Source organism: Beta vulgaris, chromosome 6, assembly GCF_026745355.1.
Source record: "Beta vulgaris subsp. vulgaris cultivar EL10 chromosome 6, EL10.2, whole genome shotgun sequence".
Taxonomy (NCBI): domain Eukaryota; kingdom Viridiplantae; phylum Streptophyta; class Magnoliopsida; order Caryophyllales; family Amaranthaceae; genus Beta; species Beta vulgaris.
Window position 1 is genome coordinate 60,469,544 of NC_079207.1, and position 21,617 is coordinate 60,491,160.

Consider the following 21,617-nt stretch of genomic DNA (forward strand, 5'->3'; position numbering starts at 1 on the left):
ATTTGTTTTCTTTTCCTTCTTTTGTTAAGGATTATTTGGTAAGGGTGAATCATTTTTGGTTTATCTTTGTTTCGATTGTGTTTCTAAGATGATGCGTAGACACGCGCGTGCCAGAAATCGAGTTCGAATCGTATGATGCGTGGGATAGCTCAATCCACTCGAGCCTTAACTGCTGCTATGGAGAAACTTGCTGAGGCTCAAGCTGCTGCTCTTAATACTCCTGTTACTCCTGCTGCTGGCAATGTTAGTTCAAAAACTGCTGTGATTTCTAAGGCAATTGACCAGAAGAAACCTTCTTCTTTTGATGGAAAAGGTGACCCTACCAAGATGGAGAACTGGATTAGAGAATTTGACAAAATTTTTACCACTCTCCAAGTCCCGAATGAGATGAGGGTTGATGCTGCTGCCTATTATCTGGTTGAGGATGCTGATATTTGGTGGACTCATAACAAGTTTGATCTGACTACTAAGGTGACTGTGGATGAGGAAGGAGAAGAGCTCATGGAAGAGAGAGAGTTTGGTTGGACTGAGTTCAAGAAGGCGATTCGTGATGAGTTCTTTCCAGCCCATATGAGGAAGAGAAGAGGACGGAGTTTAATGATCTCGTGCAGGGAGATATGACCGTTCATGAGTTCTATGTGAAATTCCAGGAGTTGGCTCGTTTCGCTAAGGGGTTAGTTCCTGATGAGCAGGAGAGAGCTGTGAAATTCGAGGAGAAGTTAGACCCGATCTTCATTCTAGGATGGGAGCTGGTGAGTATGCCACAGTGAAGGAGGTGTATACTCGTGCTTGTAATGCTGAGAGGATTGAGGAAAAGAGACTGCTGCAAAGAAGTTGAAATCCACTCCAGCAGGGTCTACTCAGGCAAAGAAAAGGGTGATACATCTGGTTCCACTGGTTACAACAAAGGCAGAGGGGGTTTCAATAAAAATCGAAACTTTGGGAACCGTGATTTGGTGGTAACTATAACAAGGGAGGTTCCAGTCAGCAGTATTCAAAGGACAACCAGAACTCCACTCCTTCCCGTAGCCAGCCCCAAGGTCAGATTCAGAGGACTGATCGGATTTTCTATTGCAAACGTTGTAGTGAGAACCACCCTGGCAAGGATTGTGATGGTAATTTGGTGGAGTGTAATCACTGAGGAAAGGGCATTGTGCTTATGAATGTTTTAGTAATCCTAGATCGAGGAACTTCAAGCCTGAGATGAGTTCGAGGAATGGGGCACAAGCAGATAAGAACCCCAGAATGGTAACAACAGTCGCCCTGCTCTTTCTACACCAGGGAATGCTGCACCTAATCGCAATGGAGGGACTGCAAATGCTACTCAGGGGCATAGAGGTGATGTGAGGAGGAACACTGGGCAGGTTCATGTGATGAACCAGACTGAGGCAAACACCAAGGGCAACGTGGTCACTGGTACTTTTTCTATTCATTCGATGTCCGTTTATGTGCTATTTGATTCTGGTGCTTCTCATTCTTTTGTGTCTGAACTTCTTGTGAAAAAGTTAGGGTTAGAGAACTCTAGGACTTGTGATGTAGACATCTCTATTCCTTCTGGTGTGATCATAACTTGTAATAATTTGTATCCAGATGTCCCTATTATGTGTGGTAGTACCACCCTAGTAGCTGATTTGATAGCTTTTCCTTTGCATGATTTTGATGTAATTCTAGGGATGGATTGGCTTAGTAGGCATAAAGCCAAGATAGATTGTGAGAAACAAAAGGTGTCTGTAGTTGGTCCTAGTGGAGTCCATGAGTTTTATAGAGGGTCTTCTTTGAAAATCATTTCTGCTTTGACTCTAAAATCCTATTTGAGGAAGGGTTGTCCTATGTACTTGTGCCATGTTCACGACACTAGTAAGGAAGAGCCACGTGTTGAAGATGTTCGTATTGCTAGCGAGTTTGTAGATGTTTTTCCTGATGATATTCCTGGCATGCCTCCGAGACGTGATGTTGAGTTCAGTGTTGACTTGATGCCTGGAACTGAACCTATTTCTAAGCCTCCTATAGAATGGCGCCTGCTGAAATGAAAGAACTTAAGGCTCAATTAGAAGAGTTGCTTGATAAGGGCTACATTCGGCCTAGTGTATCCCCATAGGGTGCACCTGTTTTTTTGTTGAAGAATAAGGATGGGAGTCTTCGTTTGTGTATTGATATAGAGAGCTCAATAATGTTACAGTGAAAAACAAATACCCCTTGCCAAGAATAGATGATTTGTTTGATCAGTTGGTGGGAGCTGGAGTTTTCTCGAAGATTGATCTGAGATCTGGATACCATCAACTTCGTATTGCAGAGAATGATATTCCTAAGACGCTTTCAGAACTCGCTATGGGCACTATGAGTTTACTGTTATGCCCTTTGGGTTGACTAATGCTCCAGCAGTGTTCATGGACTTGATGAATCGAGTCTTCAGGCCGTACCTGGATAAGTTTGTGGTGGTGTTCATAGATGATATACTGATTTATCAAAGGATGCTAGTGAGCATGAAGAGCATCTTCGCACTGTTCTGCAGGTCTTGAGGGAGAATAAGTTGTATGCTAAGTTCTCCAAGTGCGAATTCTGGCTGGAGAAAGTTGCTTTTCTTGGTCATATCATTTCTAGGGAGGGTGTCTCAGTTGATCCATCAAAGATCCAAGCTGTTTCAGAATGGCCTACTCCAAAGAGTGTGACTGAGATTCGCAGTTTCCTTGGCTTGGCAGGTTATTATAGGAGGTTTGTGAAGGACTTCTCGAAAATAGCTCGGCCGTTGACTGCATTAATGAGGAAGGATACCAGATATCGTTGGGATGATGATTGTGAGAAGGCATTCCAGATTTTGAAGGAGCGTCTCACCACAGCTCCTGTGTTGACTTACCTGATGGTAACCTTGAGTACGAAGTGTTCACAGATGCTTCGAAGAATGGCTTGGTTGTGTGCTTATGCAGGATAAAAAGGTTGTTGCTTACGCTTCTAGGCAACTGAAGAACCATGAGTTGAATTATCCGACGCATGATCTAGAATTGGCAGCTGTTGTTTTTGCACTTAAGATCTGGCGTCATTATCTGCTTGGCACATCATTCAAGATATTTTCAGACCAAAGAGTCTGAAATACATCTTCACTCAGAGAGAGCTGAACATGAGGCAGAGGAGATGGTTAGAGCTGATCAAGGATTATGATATGGAGATTCAATACCATGAGGGTAAGGCTAATGTTGTTGCAGATGCACTTAGTAGGAAATCCTCTCACTGTTTGCAGACCATGCGTTCGAGAAATCGTCTTCGAGAGGAGTTTCAAAATCTTGATGTGGAGATAGTGCAATTAGGAGCTCAGCTTAATTCCTTATGATTCAGTCCACTTTGTTATGAGATCAAGAAAGCTCAAGTACATGATATTTTAAAGGACAAGCAATAATGAGCCTGTCAATTTACAGTGGTGAGGATGGTAGCGTGAGATTCAAGGGGATGGTGTGTTCCTAATGTTCCTGAGTTGAAGGAAAAGATCTTAGGAGAAGCTCATTCAGCACAATATTCAGTTCATCCTGGAGGGGATAAGATGTACAAGGATCTTAAGCAGACTTTTTGGTGGCCGCATATGAAGACGGATGTTGCTAAGTATGTCTCGAGATGCTTGACTTGTCAGAAGGTCAAGAGTGAGCACAAGAGGCCTCAGGGGATGATTCAGCCTTTAGAGGTTCCTACATGGAAATGGGACTCGATCTCAATGGATTTCGTTTGTGGACTTCCGAGGACACCAAAGGGGAATAATATGATTTGGGTTATTGTGGATCGTCTTACCAAGTCTGCTCATTTCGTTCCCATGAAAATACTTGGAAGCATGAACGATTGGCTATGCTTATAGAGAGCACGTGATTAGACTTCATGGTGTTCCGAGTGATATTGTTTCGGACAGAGATCGCAGATTCTTGTCTAACTTTTGGCAGAAGCTTCAAGAAGCTTTGGGGACTAAGTTGAAGATGAGTACAGCTTTTCATCCTGCTACAGATGGTCAGACGGAGCGCACTATTCAAACATTGGAAGATATGTTGAGAGCTTGTGCCTTAGAGTTTCAGGGATCTTGGGAGGATAAGCTTGATTTGATTGAGTTCTCATATAATAACAGCTATCATTCTACCATTCAGATGGCACCATTTGAAGCTTTGTATGGTAGGCGTTGTCGTACTCCTTTGTGTTGGAGTGATATTGGTGAGTCGGTTGTGATTGGTCCAGAGATGATTCAGGAGACTGTTGAGCAGGTCAAGCTCATCCAGCAGAAAATGAAGGGCGCAACAGATAGACAGAAGAGCTATGGTGATAAGCATCGTCGCCATGAGGAGTTTCAGGTGGGAGAGAAGGTGTTGCTTAGGTCTCTCCTATGAAAGGAGTTATGAGATTTGGGAAGAAGGGCAAGTTGAGCCCTAAGTTCATTGGCCCGTATGAGATTCTGGAGAGAATAGGAGAGGTGGCTTATAGATTGGCATTGCCGCCAGGCGTTGATCGTGCGCATAACGTGTTCCATGTTTCTCAGTTGCGGCGATACATTAGTGACCCTTCACATGTGCTACAGCCAGAGTCTCTCCAGTTAGATGATAACATGACTTATGAGGAGTTTCCAGTTCAGATTCTAGATCACAAAGTTCGTAAGACTCGCAAAGGTGAGACAAAGATCGTGAAGGTGCTGTGGTCAAACCACAACTCGGAGGAGTCTACTTGGGAAGCTGAGGATCGATGCGTCTTAAGTATCCCATCTCTTCACCCAGGTAAATTTTTAGTTACGAGGACGTAACTCCCTTTTTAAGGGGGGTAGAATTCATATTGGTTTAGTGCATGTGTGATTGAATGAAAGTTTTTTTGATAAACTTCGATGTGTTTCACTCCATACTTGTTATATTACGATGATTCCTATGATAAAGTTCGTGAGTTGTTTTCAGAAATAAGAGTATAAGTTTGATCATTTGAGTAATACTTTAAGTTTCGGGACGAAACTTATTTTAAGGGGGTAGATTGTAACACCCCGTATTTTATACCCGTATTAATATTACGATTAATTTTATTTAATAAAAGATTTCAGATTTCTTTTATAAAAAATATTTTTTTACTAACTTTGACTTTACCTTTGAAGTGGTTAAAAAAGAAAAAAAACTGATTCCTAGATTTACTAGGTTACTATCTAATACATATTAGTATAAGGAGAGAAAGTAAAAAAGAAAAAATAAAAGAAAGTCTTCATCCCTCTTCTAACCTACGTGCAGTAGCTTTAAAAAAAAAAAAGGATGAAGCCTTCCTCACATTGATCATCTTCTTCTCCATTTATTTTCCCTTATTTTTGACTCAATACGCTAAATTCACGAATTTCGTTCAACCTTCTTCACAATTCATCCTTTCTTCATCTACCTTTACAATACTTAGATATTGTGAGTATTTCAAAGAGGGAAACTTTGGGTTTTATCTTGGACGTTTTTGGGACGAACTTCGGATCGAAAAGGGCATTTTTCAGGTCTTTTTGTGTGATTTTTGTCTTCCATATTCAAGTAAGTTCTAACCTTTTAGTTTCAATTTCGAATTTCAGTTTTGTTTAAGTTTCAAAGTTTGGGTTTGTTAAATTAGGGTTCTTAAAAAAAAAATTGAATTGGGGAAAATGTATGGTGTGCGAAAATTTATATGAGAGGTTCATGTTTGATGGTTAATTTGATTAAGTTATCATAATTTGGGGATTTAATTTGCTAGTGGTTAGTTTCAAAAATTTATTATGAAATTCTTATTATGTTGGTTTGATGTGTATTAGTGTTGTAGTTGTGAGTAGCTATATCTGGCCTTATAACAAACAATTGGAAGTTCATGAAAATTTGCTGTTTTGAGCTATGTTAGTCTTCGGACTCCCACGACTAAAGCTTCATGCTTTCTTGAATGGGTTGAATTTATAAAAGGGGTATGTTGTGGTTTCATTACAAAATAGAGTATTATTCTTAACTTGATTCAATAATAGTATGTAAATCATGGCGTGATAGCGTGCACTGTGTACTGTGCAAATCATGGCATGATTCAATGAGTTTGATTTACTTTTCATATAATTGAGCTTAAGTATTGTTTTCAACTTTACTAACAATTATGCATACACATGTACAATGTGTTATTAGTTGAGGCATAATTACTAAAATCCTTGTTAATTACTTGTCTTTATTGCTGTAACTATTTTGTCATTTATTTATTTACTTTGTCGAAGTTGCTCTTTTATAGTGTTGTGGTGTGCCATGGTTGTGCTAAAGTATCAATGAGATAGTGTTGTTGTTATACTAGTTTGGGATTATGTCATTTATAGGTGAATTAAGTGGAGTATAGTCAAGAGACTTATACTATATTATTATATTGTAGATTGCGGGTTCATAGAGGAACCTTTTTGATTTGAGATTGAGATACACTGACTGTGTTTGCTACTAAGGTAAGATTTCTTACTGTGCTTGTACAGATGAGTTGAGAAATTGTTTTATAATGTTTGGAAATTTACTTTTACAATGAGATTATTTTATGAAGTTTATACGTTGAGATTTAAATGGTTCTCGATATTTATATTGAAAGAGTTTATGAGATTATTCATGAGATTTATATTAAAAGGAGGAAGTTCCTCAATATTACCAAGTTGAGATTTTTAAAGGAGGAAGTTCCTCACCCTTAAGAGGGTTTATAGAGTTTAATTGTGGGGTTGCCGGTAAGCGGTATTCTCCGAGTTTGGAAGTATGTTGAGTTAACAGTGTCTCAACAATATATTTTAGTAGTTGGGTGTATGTTGATCAATACACTTGCCATTAGTCTTCCTTCTTGGTTCGTTATCAAGTTAGGGGTATGCATACTAGGGACTTTGGTGTTTACCTTGTCTAGTGAGCCTAGCTAGCTCATTGGATTCTTATATACTTCCTACTCACAGATTACGAAATTATATTTGAAAGTTTTACAGAGTAGTTCAGAAAGAAAGAAAGATGCTTATTAGAAAGTTAATTTTATATATATAATTTGTACACCTTTTAAATGAATTTGTAAGATATTCCTATATATCTTACCTGCACATTGAATAGTTTTGTTTTATTTCAGTATTAAATCTTGCTCAGCCTTTGGCTGATATTACAGTGTTTAATGTGCAGGGACTTGAAGATAGTTAGCTCCAGTTGGGTTAAAGAGTGCGTTGGATCCATTTTGATTTAGTAGACTTTAAAAAGACTTCCGCTGTTATTTATTTATAGGATTATGTTCTGGTTTGTAATAATTAATTTTACATTCTATTTAGTTGGTCTGTAATAATTAGTTAAAACTTTTGGTTATTGTTTTAGTCAGAACCATTAGCCTTGCGGTTATTATTAATAATTATCGCGGCGTAGCACCTTTGGATTTCCGAGTTAATTTTATTAAGTTGATTTTAGAAGTATTGGAAATTCAGGGTTGTTACACCTACTAAGAGGGGTAAGAAAACTAAATCTTCTAAATTTTTTGTGGGTTTTTGTGTCGATCTTGCATGGTGCAAGAAAGCTAAGTGGATTGAGTTTTTGAACATTCTGAAATTTCAAATATGTATGAAATTGGTTAGTTTGGATGAAGGTCTGTTTGAAAATGAAATAAGTGATTTCTGTTCAAATTTTAGTATCACTTAGGGTGTTTGTGTAAGTTTGGTGAACGGTTGTGTGGTAACCCTAACTGAGAAAAAACTGAGTGATTGTTTGAGGTACCTTCTGGATGATACAAGGAATAGATCAAGGGGAGGGCAAAATTAAATGTTAACGGAGCCTCAAATGACAAAATTCTGACCTTCTTTAATGGAAACCCCGCTACCCTGTCTCTTGACCAAAAAAATCTCTCTCCTTTTCACAAGCTTTTATTCCAGTTTGTCTGGCGCTTTGTTTTACCAAGATCCTCCAAAAGAACCCAAGCAAGCCTAATGGACCTCTCCATTACGTATTGCCTTGCCAAAAATATCAAGATAAACTTTCCTTCCTTAATGATTTCTCATCTTTCTTACTGCATTTCTTACAATACCAAAATTGGGTATGGTAATCTCATTACCACCGTACTCAAACAGAGCAAAGTCAAACTCTCTGCCTGTCCCTCCATTACCGTGGAGCCTGCAAACTATCTAACCAAAGAAGCTTTATCCAGACTTAGTTTAAGGCTGGTAAATGGTAAACTGGATTTTGAGAGAGAGGAGACAGCTGTTAAAGTTGAGATGGTTTCAAAAAGAAAATTGTTTAAGGAAGGAGGTGTTGGAGGATCTGTTAGAAAGAGCAGAGACTAGCTGGTTCCAAGTCTCTCAAGGAGCGAGATCAGGGTGATGCTACACTGATTAATCTGAACGCAGATCCAGCTCTTTCTACTGCTGTAAATTTTCCTCTGCTCTCCACCACTGGCCTTCATGGGATGCTCAGAAGTATTCAAGAGTCCCTGACCCTACTGCATTCAAGGATCAGTGTAGTGAAGGCCACTGTATCCGACTTGGATTCACAGCAGCAGCAGAGCTTGGCAGCTATAAAGCAGGCAGACACTGGGATCAGGAACAAGGTTGATGACGTGTTATCCAAAATTGACTCAGTGGTTACCAGTCTCTTCAAGCACCCCAAAACCTAATTTCCTCATTCCCTCTATAAAATTTGTTTACCTGAACAAATATTTTTGGTTGTAATATTGGTTGAACAATTTTTTTTTCTCTCTTTTTGATATTTCTTCTTGCATTGTGTTCTTCTGTGACACATGAAGTCCTGAACTATCTACTCCTTTTACTCTTTCTCTTTTATGCATCTTACTCTTGTGTTGTACATATTTGATCTCTTTTACTTTACCTATATCATTTCATGTTTTACATGCTCAGTTGTGCTAGGATGGCTAATATTTTGAGATATATGTTTGAGCTACTTACTTGCTGCTAGACTGTTGACTCTCTAGTGCTGCAGGTTCATAACTTGGTTTTTGATAATGACAAAAGGGGGAAGAGATATTGGCATGATTAAAAAAAAAAAACTTAGGCTGACTTAATTCCTATAGCCTTTCTCACCTTACCTGGCCGGTCTCTATTCCCAGTTCTAGTTACACCTTAGAAACTTAGCTTCGTTTTTAAGTTTTACGTTTTTAGTTTTTTTTACAAAAAAATTTATTCTGTTTGCCAAATTATTTGCCATCATAAAAAGGGGGAATATTGTTGTATTCACTATTTTGATGATGACAAATAATGTAGTTTTTATTCTAGTTATTATTCTAGTAAATTATTATCTAAGTTAGTTTTATTTTTTTTTAAGATTTAATTTTATGACTTCGTATTATTATAGTATAGATTAGATTTATTTTATTTTGAAACAATTAGTTTATTGATGACTTATGGACAATTGGTTATGAGTTTAACCAAAATTAAGTTATTTAAACTAATTATTTTTCTATTCGAATCTTTACATGATTATATTATTTTGATTAATTTTAATGTTGTGGAGTATTAATTCTAACAACCTTAAATTCCATAATGTTAACGGAGTTAGTTAGTGGTGTATGCACAGGTAAATTGAATGAGCAAACTGAACGTGCAACAACAAATTAACTATCCCGCTACAAATAAGGAAACCAGGGGCTGGTCAGCTAGTTACTAGATTCTAGGATGCATAACCAATTGCCATCTTCCTAGCACTCACTAAACTGGTAGAGTGAAAATGAGGGCTAGATAAACGTGGACTTAATATGCTGAAACAGTGGAATAACGGCTACAAAAGTGGTTGGTGGGGGCTACATTATAGCGCCCATAACAATCTAGTGGAGAAAATTGTGGAGCATCAGATTTTCTTATTTATAGCTTTAGAAAATCGAATTCAAATTTTAAGACTTTTCAGATTTTCATGTATTAGGGATGGCAATGGGTCGGGTCCACCTGGACCAAGATCCAGACCCGTTTATTTTTCACAGACTCAGACCCGCCCCAGATCCGTTGGGTCTAGATTTTTAAACCCAGATCCAGATCCACTGGGTCTGGCAGGTCCACGGGACCTAACTGGGTCCTAAATGGGTCCTTCTTAGTTTTAAGTTTTCATCATATTTTTTTAATATATGTAATTAAAAAATTTCGCCCTAATATATATAGGTTCCTGTATCCATTGTTGAAGCATTCCCTAAACAACATTTTAAGAATTGACTCATAAAATATTAAAATGTTACAACTTATAAGTCTTAGTTGGAGTTACAACACTAACGAGTTCAAAATCACAACTCATTAAACCTTAGAGTTTAGGCAAAAAAATTCTAATATGTAAATGGGTCCGCAGGGTGGGTCTGGGTCTAACATATGTGGACCTGGACCCAGACCCGACCATGCTCTTCGAGGCCCGGACCCGGACCAGGACTCATTAGGTCTAAAATTCCTGGACCCAGACCCTTATAAATGGGTCAGGTCTAGGACCCATTGCCATCTCTAATATACATGAAAGAAAGTTTATTCGATTTTCTATCTTCAATTTATTACGATCATTGTATTTGAGTTTGGGTTGAGGGAACAAAAAAAATGTATTGAAAAAGAGAAGACTTCTAGTGAAGTCAAGTGAGGAAAGTCACGTGTTCAGTGGGAACAAGGTGACTGGGAACTGGTTCTAGAGAAACTAAGTGAGGATTGATTCATAATAAGTTGTAATAAATATTATAAATAAAAGAGCAAGGTTTCTACCTATAGAATTGAGGAAGAGAACCTTGTTAAAAGGATCTTTGTGTCTTCTTACTAATTACTACTTCTCTTTATTAGCTTTCAAATTTAGTTCATCCGCAAAAAGTTTGAAAATCTCCCCAACTACAATTAACCCCCCCCCCCCCATCTTGTAGTTGATCTAGTGTTTATACTAGACTAACAATTTTATTCGGAGGAGAGAGTGTGAGCCAATAGTTAAAAGCTAGAATGATTAAAATAATAGTGGGTCATATCCCAAAATAGAAGTGTAAAGAGTAATCTGGGACAGATTAAAAAAGAAAGTGTAAAGAGTATTCTGGGACGGAGGGAGTACATGTCATGAAGGGTAGGACACCAAAAAAATAGAAAAAAGAAAGAAAAGGGTAACTACCTACTTTAATTAAGAAAAAATAGAAAAAGGAAACTATCTAATTAATGAAAAGAAATAGAATGATTAAAAAAAAGGCACTACAAACAGAAAACAGTGAATATTTACTACACATTCAGTTACTTCTCTCTCAATTATAATTTTTTGAAAATTTAAATATCCCTAATTTAGGGTCTGTTCTCCCCAGCTTATTTTCAGTTCAGTTCAGTTCAGCTCTTGACAATACTTTTACTCTCACATATCACTATTCAGTTCAGTTCAGTTCAGTTCAATTCAATTCAGTTCAGTTCAGTTCAGCTGTTTTATGCCGAAGAGAACAGGCCCATAGTGGGATAAACTGATTAGAAATTTAAAATCTCTAATTTACTAGATAAAATTAACAATTAATTTAATTTATCAAAAGTTTTCGCACGCATCGCTCACATATAAAACTAGTTTGTGATAACTTTATCACACGACACACTAGGATAGAATTTAAAGACTCCTAATAAATCCAAAAAACTACCAAAACTCCAAGGATTTAAGAGAATTAGACTCCTAAGCATAATAGGATCCTTTTATCATTCACAGGCCTAAAATAAAGAGTTATAAATCAATAAAAATACATAGTTTCCTAACAAAACTAGGGAACTACATAGAGAATCCTAATAGAACTAGGACTTTGAGAAAATGATGATTTTCCACATACATCATCCTCGTCTTCTTTATAAAAAACTTGTCTCGAGTTTTGAAATCCATGGAATCATTCATATGCGTTGAACAACCCAGCAAAAGAGCATTATCCCATGAAAATCAATATCACCGCATATTAAGGGCACAACATTATACTCAACTAGCACTTTCCTTCGGTCAAGATCATCCTTCGCTCCACGAAAATTTAGCTTTCCAAACCCCACGTTAAAGTTAGATGCATAGTATCCCTCCTAAAAGAAATAATATTCATGCCCATTTAAAAAACATTATCATCGACAACCCTTAGAACCGATGGAAACGAAACATTAATCACTTCTTCATCACGAGGAAACGTAGAAATCAAATCTTCATCGTTGGAACAAGATAAATTTTCAATATTTTCTTCATACTCAACAATAGGAAGTTTTTTATTTCTTCGTATGGTCTCTCGTTTAGTTGAACGAAATCTTAAAACTTCGCAAATCTCCTTTGGATTCGTGCTAATCTTTCTTCAAGGGTGGGTGGACATGTAAGATCGTGTATTTCCTCTTGTCATTCCTGGATAGCCCATTCAAGCCTTTGATAAGCCGCCAAGAAATCAAGTGGCACTCCTTAAACTCTATAGAACTCAAACTACCGCAATCTTCCAGAATTTAGCATCGAAAGTAATTGCTTGTTGTGAAATCATTATTTCTCCAAATTACACGAAATTTTTACAGGACCTAGCCATACATGTATTAAATACTCTTTCAAAGTTTCATGAAAAAATTCGAATCCAGTAGTTTGCAGTTTATTTTTTTTCCAAAACTGTGCCAGATTTACCCGATTTTAGATCACTTCGAAAGATTAGTCTTGAATATATAGGAAATCAACTTCATATCTTACGAAATTTCAGGACAATAAACTAGATAAGTAATAATCCAATCTAGAATCAAGAATCACCCAAAAATTCGATCTGAGGTAGGAGAATGAATCGTTCAAACTTACCTGAAAACCTGGCTGTTACGGGTGATTTTCTTCTTCATTCTTTCTTCTTCTCCAAGAACGTCTAAGCACCAAAGGAACTTAGATGCCTTTGCTCTGATACCAGATGATGTATGTGCGCCTAGTAGAATCAGGAACACAATACTATACTTCCTCTAATCTTATGTTTATAATGATAAAGGTTCGAACTTTAGAAGTTTTAGGGTATAAAGATTGGATCCTTATGATGGATAGACTCTATTGTTTCCTCAAGAAGTAGAGAACCTCTCACTTACCTCGATTAGTAAATGCACACAAACCTCAATTTGTATATTCTTGGTATGACAACCAATAATCAACGCACAAACATTTGGCTTCCTTGAACTCAAAACACGCGTTACTATTATTATTGATGCTGTCCGAAATATATAGAACAACGTAAGAAATCCTAAGCACACTAAACAAGCTTAACAGGATAAAATATTAAAACTCCTAGTTAAGCTAAATAACTTAACAAACCAGCCATTGTGATAACTATATCACACGACACACTTGGATAGAATTTAAAGACTCATAATCAATCCAAACAACTAACAAGACTCCAATTATTTAAGGGAATTAGACTCAAACATAGGATCCCTTTATCATGAACACACCTAAAATAAAGAGTTATAAAGCAATTAAAATACATAATTTCCTAATTGAACTAGGGAACTACATAGAGAATGCTAACAAAACTAGAATTTTGAGAAAATGATGTTTTCCCACATATATCAGGTGGTGGACTGGGGGTTAGGATGAGGATTAGGATTAGGGTTAGGGGTTAGAATTAGAGTTAGGATCAGGGTTTACAGCAGAAAATACGAGTTATTGACTAACGAAAACTTGACAGCTTTAGTAATTAAAGGAATTTCATGCATTTCACAACCAAAGTAAGGTTACATGTGCATTTTTGAAATAACAGGGGTACCACATGAATTTTGAAAAACCACATAGGTGTCTGGTGAAAAAACATAGTATAAATGTCATTTTTAATGACTAGCAAAGAGTGTGAAGAGAAATAAGAATTAAATCCATCCAGACCATGAGCTTTATCATCACTGATACCATTTAGGCCTCGTTCTTTTGGAGGGAGAGAAATTTAACTGAAATGAATAGATCGAGATCGAGAGAAACTTAAATACATAGACTAATTGAAGTGAATAAAACTAAAAATGTGCAAAAGAACAAGTAAAAACTTACATGAACTTCGTCCACACTAAATTAGCGTGAATCTAATGCTAATTTATGTGATCTATGAAAAAAATATCACTATATAAAAAAATTGATATAAAAGATGAGTAGATATAGATTGTGAAGTTTGACTATGCGAAAAAAAAGGTTATATGTAACAAAATGAAAATTGAATCATAATAAATTAATGTGAGAAAAACTTACTAAAAAAAAGTCGCTATGGTAGATATTAAGTACATGATATAACTTAAAATCTTCTTAGGTTACTATATGGAAAAGAAAGATCACTATGTTAAACAATTTATTTTTGTCCACAACAATATTATTGTAAATCTAGTCCACGCACTGACGCAAGACTAATTCAAAAAACAGGGTCTTGTCATTTTCAAAAATAATAATAGGAACAATGATCTAACTCGAGTCTCAAAATTGAATGACACTCTAACCAAATTAACTTCACAGTGAAAAATACCCTATACAATAAATCAATTAAGTACAAAAATAAAAACATTGTACTCTTTAACAACCCTCAATTTTTGAGAATTGTGCAGTCGCCTATGCCACACATGCTCAACGCAGCACCTAACGAGGCATTACAATATATTTGATTATTTGCCGAAATCCATGTGTGAATTAATTTTCTTTGACGAAACGGAGTAGTTGAGGTTCTTAGACAGATTTATTAGCTGAAATGAACTGGTACATTTTTTAATTATACAAAATTATTACGACTTTAGCATAATTAATCTAAAATAAGCAACTCACATACAATCAAAGAAAGTTTTGCCACTGTAGAAGAGTGAAACCAGAACCGGATTCTAAATGGGTAAGAAACGCCACTTTAAGATTACTGTCCTCACAGGTCTTTTGCCACTATTGAACAAAACTAAAACACAATCATTTGTCAAGATAAGCCTAACCTAGTTTACAAAATTGAACATATCACTTTCAATGTGTCGCTGCCTGTCTGTCTCCGGCATCTTCGTGTTCAACCTGCAAAGAAACAAAATAAATTCAAAATGTAACAGAACATAATAGTTATGAGAATGGCCGTCTCAGATTTTTCTGCTGACATTAATATAGAAGGGCTAAAAGGAGTTCTTCAAAATAAGAACACAAAGTACCGCAATACAAAGTTTCAAAGTTGTCTAAAAGACTTGGTAAGGACATTCGGTCATGTTAAGTCAAGGTCTCACACAGTAACATCAGCAAGGTATGAAAGGATTTTTGAGATCTCATTCCCCCATGGTCATAGACAGCACGAAAGGTATGAATTCAGCCAAGAAATATATGTAGAAAATGGATAAGCTACACCAGTTACACACATCATTCGCCCACAAGATGGATACATGCAAGCAGCTTCAGCTTATATTTAGCATTCACAAAGTAAACATCCAATTTCAGTAAGCAATAATTCTCTTGTCTGCACCAATAAGTATATATATGTACTTCTACAAGGTACAAACAAAGGGGATACTGAGGTTTGAAATATATACCTCAACAAGAACCCTTGCTTTCTTCTTTGACTCATCTTTCTCCAACTTCTTTGAAGCCAACTTGGATTCCCTTCGGCCCCTCTTTCTGTCAGCTGCTCCCGCATCTTCATCATCTTCATCCATGCCATCTGCTCCATGAATGGAATACAAATATTGATCACAAAAAGAAACCAAACAAATGGAAAGAATTCACCAAAAGGGATTACACATGTACAGCAACATGCACTTAATCCTATTATCTCTTTCACTTTTTAGAAGGGATTAGAGAGGGACTCAAAATGCTACCTTCACTATCATCACCAAGAGTGTCACTCATGGGAAAATTGCCAAAATCCTCCATATCATCTTCCTCTTCGAGTTCTTCATAGCCCTCCACATACTCCACCTCAGGGTCCTGATGAGTCCAAAGGTCAACATAAAGCAATATAAACACCATTAACAACAAAAAAAATTATAATTCGAGTTTCCTTTATTTATTTATATATCAGGGGAAGCGAAGGCCATCAGATATTCAAAAATCCTGAAAACAAGAGCAATTTCAACACTAACCTCCTCAAGCTCCTGTTCAGTCTCAGGTTCTTTCAAAATTTTATTCCATGCCTCTTGATTATAGTTGTATATATCATCGTAGACACCTCTACCAAGACGTTCAAGTAATTCCTCCTCAATTTTCTGCAACACACATCAGGTCATTAATAATCTTGAAAGCCATTACAACAAAGCTCTTCTCCAACAACAAATGGGTTACCTTATCTATTAATGCTGCTTTCTCAGCCTTCTCTAATCTTCTAGCATCCCTCTTTATCTCCTTCCTCGGAGTAGTCATTATCTTCTCCCTGTAACACATAAATACAACTTAGCATGTCAAGCAAATGAATATAACTGACAAAAAAATTTAGCATAATCTCGTTCAACAAATAAGAAAGTGAAAATTGGCTTTAAAATATACAGGAAAGAAATTAATTAGTCATTACGCAAAGGACTGTCATAGAATGAACCACCCCCAAAAAGTATTTTAGCAAAAGCACGCTTTCTGGACAACTGCCATCCAGCATGGTCACTGACATTGGCAACTATTATATCCCAGAAAACAAAGGATACATAAGCAGAAAGTATGTCTCGAACATGCTAACTCGCAATCAATAATAACATCAATAGATTATGATCCACACATCCTAAGAATTCAGGAATACAGATGCCGACAAGGGACAACAACCAAAGAAAGAAAAGGTAACAAAAACTGAAAAGATCTCAATGGCAAAGTGCAAAGAGCAACATATCAAAAACAAATGGAAGGATGCAATTCACCTTCTTTTCCCAACTCGCACATGGTTGATGTTACCCCTTGGAACCAACTACACAGTGCATAGATGATAATATGCTATGATGTCTGGATCACATCACCATATAGCTATGCAATGGCTACAAAACATATTAAGCACAGACGTGTGTATACATTCCACATATTTAAAACAGCCGGAACCCCACAAAAAAAAAGCTGGAAATAAATCTAACCAGTATGTATATGAAATAGAGACACTGCCAATAACAAGAAAATTGTACACCAGAGCTCGAGTTTTATCTATTCATTTTCATTTTCTTTCTGATAAGAGGATCAAAGCCCGGACGTAGAATGTAATTCAAACAATCAGACGGAAAGAACAGAGAACTATTCGATGTATACTCATAGGAAGTCCTCAAATCATAATTTTAGCATGAATTAGCAAATAAATCAGCCTTAGAATTCAAATGTGTGAACATGTACTCAAAACATAAACACCACAGCCGAAGTTTCTAAAATCAGAAAAGCGTTTTATAAATGCCATGTTCCCAGACCCGTGTCCAATTCTAGGATAGTATACCTGTGTCTAAATATTTGAGCACTCATGCTTTTGCCACTTGAATATGTACTATGTACCCTACTTGACACTCATACCGTGTTTGAATAACATTGGCCCTCACAGGTTGAATTTAATTATAGGGTTATTGGAAGAATTCAAGTCAGTTCTATGTACGATTGTCAAGTTGATTTGCTAGTCCTTGGCAACAAAATGGTTATAGAAGTTGGAAGATAAATCAGAGTCAGACCAGCCTAGTCGAGGAAACAAATGATTTTATGAGAACACAGAACTTAATCTTGTCCGCTGGCTAGAAAATGACAATTAGAATCACAAGTCATAAAGGTACTTGGTGAATGGTGGCTTCTTCCAAGAAAAATGGGAAAAAAAAAAGTATCATTTAATTTAAGAGAATCTTAAATTGCCTCAACTAAGGGACATACTTCATGGCTTTGACAACTGGACCAATCAATAAGACCAATAACCAATCTGTCGACCAAAAATTGGGAGCCAGACAACTCCACCAAAATTCACAAGGAAATGGATCTCTCTAATCCAATTACACCTTCTGTCTCATAATATATTAGCCGATTTACCATTTTATGATGTCTTACAAAACTAAGCCCATTTCTTTCTTTCTTTTTTCGGGTTGGGATCATGAGTACTTTTTCCCTCTATCCTAAAAAAACACTATCTTCAATCATTTCTACTTAATCTCTTTCCTCAATGTGATATTTTCAAAATGGTCCACCTTATACTTCCTCAATTATGTGCCAAAAGCAAATGAGTAGTCTATTTCGAGACGGAGCAAGTAATTTAGAATACAAGCACATTTCATCAAAGCAAGCACTTCTGTCCAATGTAAAAGTCTCCTGCAATCAAATGTTAAGGCCACAATGACGGTATCCACCATCAAGTTGAGTTTAGCAGTCCAATATTCAGCACAAACTAGAATCTCAATTTTTGAAGAGCTATATTCTAATTACGATCTGCGGTAAGATAGATGCATAATGTCAGCACTGGAAAACAGCCCACTAAGCTTCCCTTGCATTTGCAACAACTAATATAAAGTGAAGAACTGCATAGGACGATAAAACTACCCCTCTCCTAGTTGAAAAAAGATTGTCAAGTAGAACCTTAAGCAAAGGACGTCGAACTCAACATAAACACCAATTCAACTCCTCTACAACAACTCTCACATAGAAGATGTCTACATCAACTATTAGCATTATCCCAATATGAACACTGTTTCTGCATAATTTAATCATAAAATACACATAGAGCTCGATAAATTGCAAAAGTAGCACCTTGTTTTTAAAGCGAGCTTCCTCATACGTATGCGCATTTGAGTCATCTTAGTCAATCGCTGCTTCATCTTGTGCACAAGATATTTAGGCCAATACATCTGAAATCATGACTGCAAATTAGTGACACATACCAACAAATTGCCCATTCATTTTCTTCTTCTTCAAACTAATTGCAATAACTTCAAAGAAAAAGACATTTCAGTACCAAATGCTTATCGATAATTTCGAGCGCCTTCAAATAATTTCTGGGCAACTTAACCCTCTCCCACAACTTGTTAGGCATATGAGCTCTCTCTATAGTCTTCATGTACAAGTACAATACCCCTGCATTTCCCAAAAATAGCATAAAAATTCCAAACAAACAAAAAACAACCTACCAATACATAAAATTACAAAAATTCAATGCCGAAAAAAAAAACCTTCATGGTCTCTAATGGTGGCATATCGACTGTTAGCAAGAGGACAAGAGCTCCGATTGCAAAGTCCCGTCACATTATACGGATTTCGGCAAAATTTCCCCGTTTCAATTCTAATTTATTAACAACATACCCAAAAACAACAAACCAATTAAAAAAATAAACAAACAAAATCTACAAAAATGAGGGGAAAATTAGGGTTCATACTTGGACATAAAACTACAGTGATTGTGACGAATAACTTGCCAAATGACCTCATCGTGCTGCATCTTTGATCAAAAATTTGTCTCGAAAGTGATGAATATATAAAAGTATGAGAATTTGTAGGTAAGAGAAGAAAGAAGAATTAGGGTTTAGGGTTTTGTTTGAACAATTTATTTTAAAAAAAGGAGTAATCTTTTTTTTCTTTCTGAAAAATTGGAAGGTTTAGTATGAGTAAATTTGCGATTATGGTGGAGTTGAGATATGGTGAGGAGGGTGAATTTAGCTGAGTCGGTCCGGCGGGTCGGCCAAAACAGAGGGAAGTATGTGTAGCAACTTCAGGGTTTTGTTAATGCACGAAATGCTGAAGCCATGTATCTGACGTCGTTTTGAATTTTTTTCGTTTCCTTTTTCTCTTCAGGATAAACTAGTTGTTGTCCCGGGCAAAGCCCCGTATTATTGCGTATAATTCCTTTATTATTTTTTATTGAAATTTATAAAAGGAAAAATTGACAGGAATATTCCTAACTATGGGCATTCCGCCATTTTCAGTCCCAATTAAGGATTATTTCTCAGCAGTCCCACTCCGTATCATTTTTGCCAATTTTGATCCCAGCAAGTTAATTACCTGCTACAATAGGTAAAACGAATTATATTTTAATTTTTTCCCCCTAAATTTATTTTCTCTCTCCTCTAGTACACATCCACCCCTCCCATCCCCCACCCTCAACCCCCCTCCCCTTCACCCCCCTTCCACCACCACCACCCTTCCACCCCCACCCAGACCTGCCACCCCTATGACACCCCTTTTCCGACCCCAATTTTGGACTGCTCCTCCCATCCCCCAACCTCAAAACTCTCACCCCCTTCCCCACCACCACCCTCCCACCCCGCCCAAACCTGCCACCCCTATGACACCCCCTCCCCAACCCCGATCTTGGACTGCTCCTCCCCAAACCCCTCCCCAACCCCGATCTTCGACTGCACCCGAGTCGAGGTGAGATAGAGTAGCAAGAGAAAGACAGTGTGAGAGTGGGGTTGCGGCTGGGACGCGAGAGAGTGGCGTGCAGTGGTGCGCCGGTGGTTGTGGATTTACGACGGCAGGTGAAGGGTGGTGCTTGCGGTAGTTCGAAGGAGGCAGACCTGGTTTGCACGGTGGTGTTGGTGTTTCGCCATTGACATAAAGCAGAGGAGAGAGAGTGGTAATGGAACTTTGGGGTTTCCTTTGTCGGTGCTTTCCGGCGAAATTTTGAGGGGGTGGCAGAGGAGGAATGCAGGAGGAAGGAGGGAGGAGGGGTGGCAGGGACAAAGGAGGGAGCTGCAATTGATAGAAGGTAGTAAGGAGAGAGAAAGAGGATGGAGAATGTAGTAAACCAGGTAAAAAAAAAAAAAAAAGTAAAAACAAAGATTAACCGGTAAAATGGGTCACTAGTCAACTAGGATCATTTTTGTAAAACGTACCCCAAAGTTGGGACTACTCAGAAATAATTTTTAGTTGGGACTGAAAATGGCGGAACGCCCATAATTAGGACAGTTCCTATCAATTTTTCCTTTATAGAATTACATACTTAGGGATGACAATTGGGTGGGGCGAGTGCATAGGATGGTACCTCCACACCTGCACCCGCATAAAATCCCAATCCCCATCCCCGCCCCACCACTTATTGCGAGGGAAAATTTCAGACCCATCCCCATCCCACCAGGTTCGTATTTATACCCATCATCACCCCTCCACCCGCTTCATACCCGCATCGTACCCACTTCATCTCCACTCCACCACCCGCATGGGTATCCGCACCCACTTCGTACGTACGTCATACCCACATATTTATATTTTTGCAAGATAAAATTATTAATAATATAAGTATATAAATAGAATTTTTAATCATATATATTTGGGACGGGGCAGGCGGGGATGAGATGGGGATAGCATAAAATCCATACCCGCTCCACCACTCATTCCGGGTAGGATTTTAATCCCCATTCCCGCCCTACTTGGGCGGGGATGTGGCGGGTCTCCTACTTGACCCGCCCCCACTGCCATCTCTATACATGCCCCCATATCAACGCATACATTTAGATTACACGTGATGACCTCCAATATTTCATAACTTTAATTGGTATTGAATATTGGGTTCATAATAGATTAATTGTTACATCGTTCATTTTTCACAAAATGGGTCACTTTTTTAGTCAAAAGAGTCATTTTTAAACAAAGAATAATTGTTTACCTTAAATGAATTCCTTGTATATAAGTAAAAGTGACCTATTTAGGACAAAAAGTTACTCATGTATAAAGGGTAACTTTTTGTATTAAATAAATGACACCTATACAAGTTTATAAGTGTCTATATATTTAAGACAAATAGTAATCTGATGCATAAACTCATATCATACAATGGATCGGTCCTTCAAATAGTTGATTCGACACGATAAAGTTTGTAATATCAGTTTC

At 37.4% G+C, this 21,617-nt stretch overlaps 2 protein-coding genes and 1 long non-coding RNA gene across 3 annotated transcripts; 2 read left to right on the top strand and 1 right to left on the bottom strand.

Moving 5' to 3' along the window:
- Nucleotides 1–4,363: 4,363 nt before the first annotated feature.
- On the top strand, nucleotides 4,364–4,762 carry LOC130591873 (uncharacterized). Its single transcript, XM_057395820.1, has one exon. It carries the CDS (start codon nucleotides 4,364–4,366, stop codon nucleotides 4,760–4,762), a length of 399 nt encoding a protein of 132 aa, XP_057251803.1.
- A 513-nt stretch (nucleotides 4,763–5,275) lies between these two features.
- On the top strand, nucleotides 5,276–7,393 carry LOC125499006 (uncharacterized). Its single transcript, XR_008970068.1, has 2 exons — nucleotides 5,276–5,507; nucleotides 6,349–7,393. It is a non-coding gene; the product is annotated as an uncharacterized LOC125499006 (long non-coding RNA).
- Nucleotides 7,394–14,646: 7,253 nt separating this feature from the next.
- On the bottom strand, nucleotides 14,647–19,531 carry LOC104897291 (uncharacterized). Its single transcript, XM_010684150.4, has 9 exons — nucleotides 19,169–19,531; nucleotides 18,965–19,074; nucleotides 18,751–18,869; nucleotides 18,546–18,643; nucleotides 16,149–16,236; nucleotides 15,950–16,072; nucleotides 15,686–15,794; nucleotides 15,401–15,528; nucleotides 14,647–14,897 (listed from the first exon to the last, which is right to left on the bottom strand). Exons 1-9 carry the CDS (start codon nucleotides 19,228–19,230, stop codon nucleotides 14,853–14,855), a joined length of 882 nt encoding a protein of 293 aa, XP_010682452.2. The 5' UTR covers nucleotides 19,231–19,531; the 3' UTR covers nucleotides 14,647–14,852.
- Nucleotides 19,532–21,617: the final 2,086 nt, after the last annotated feature.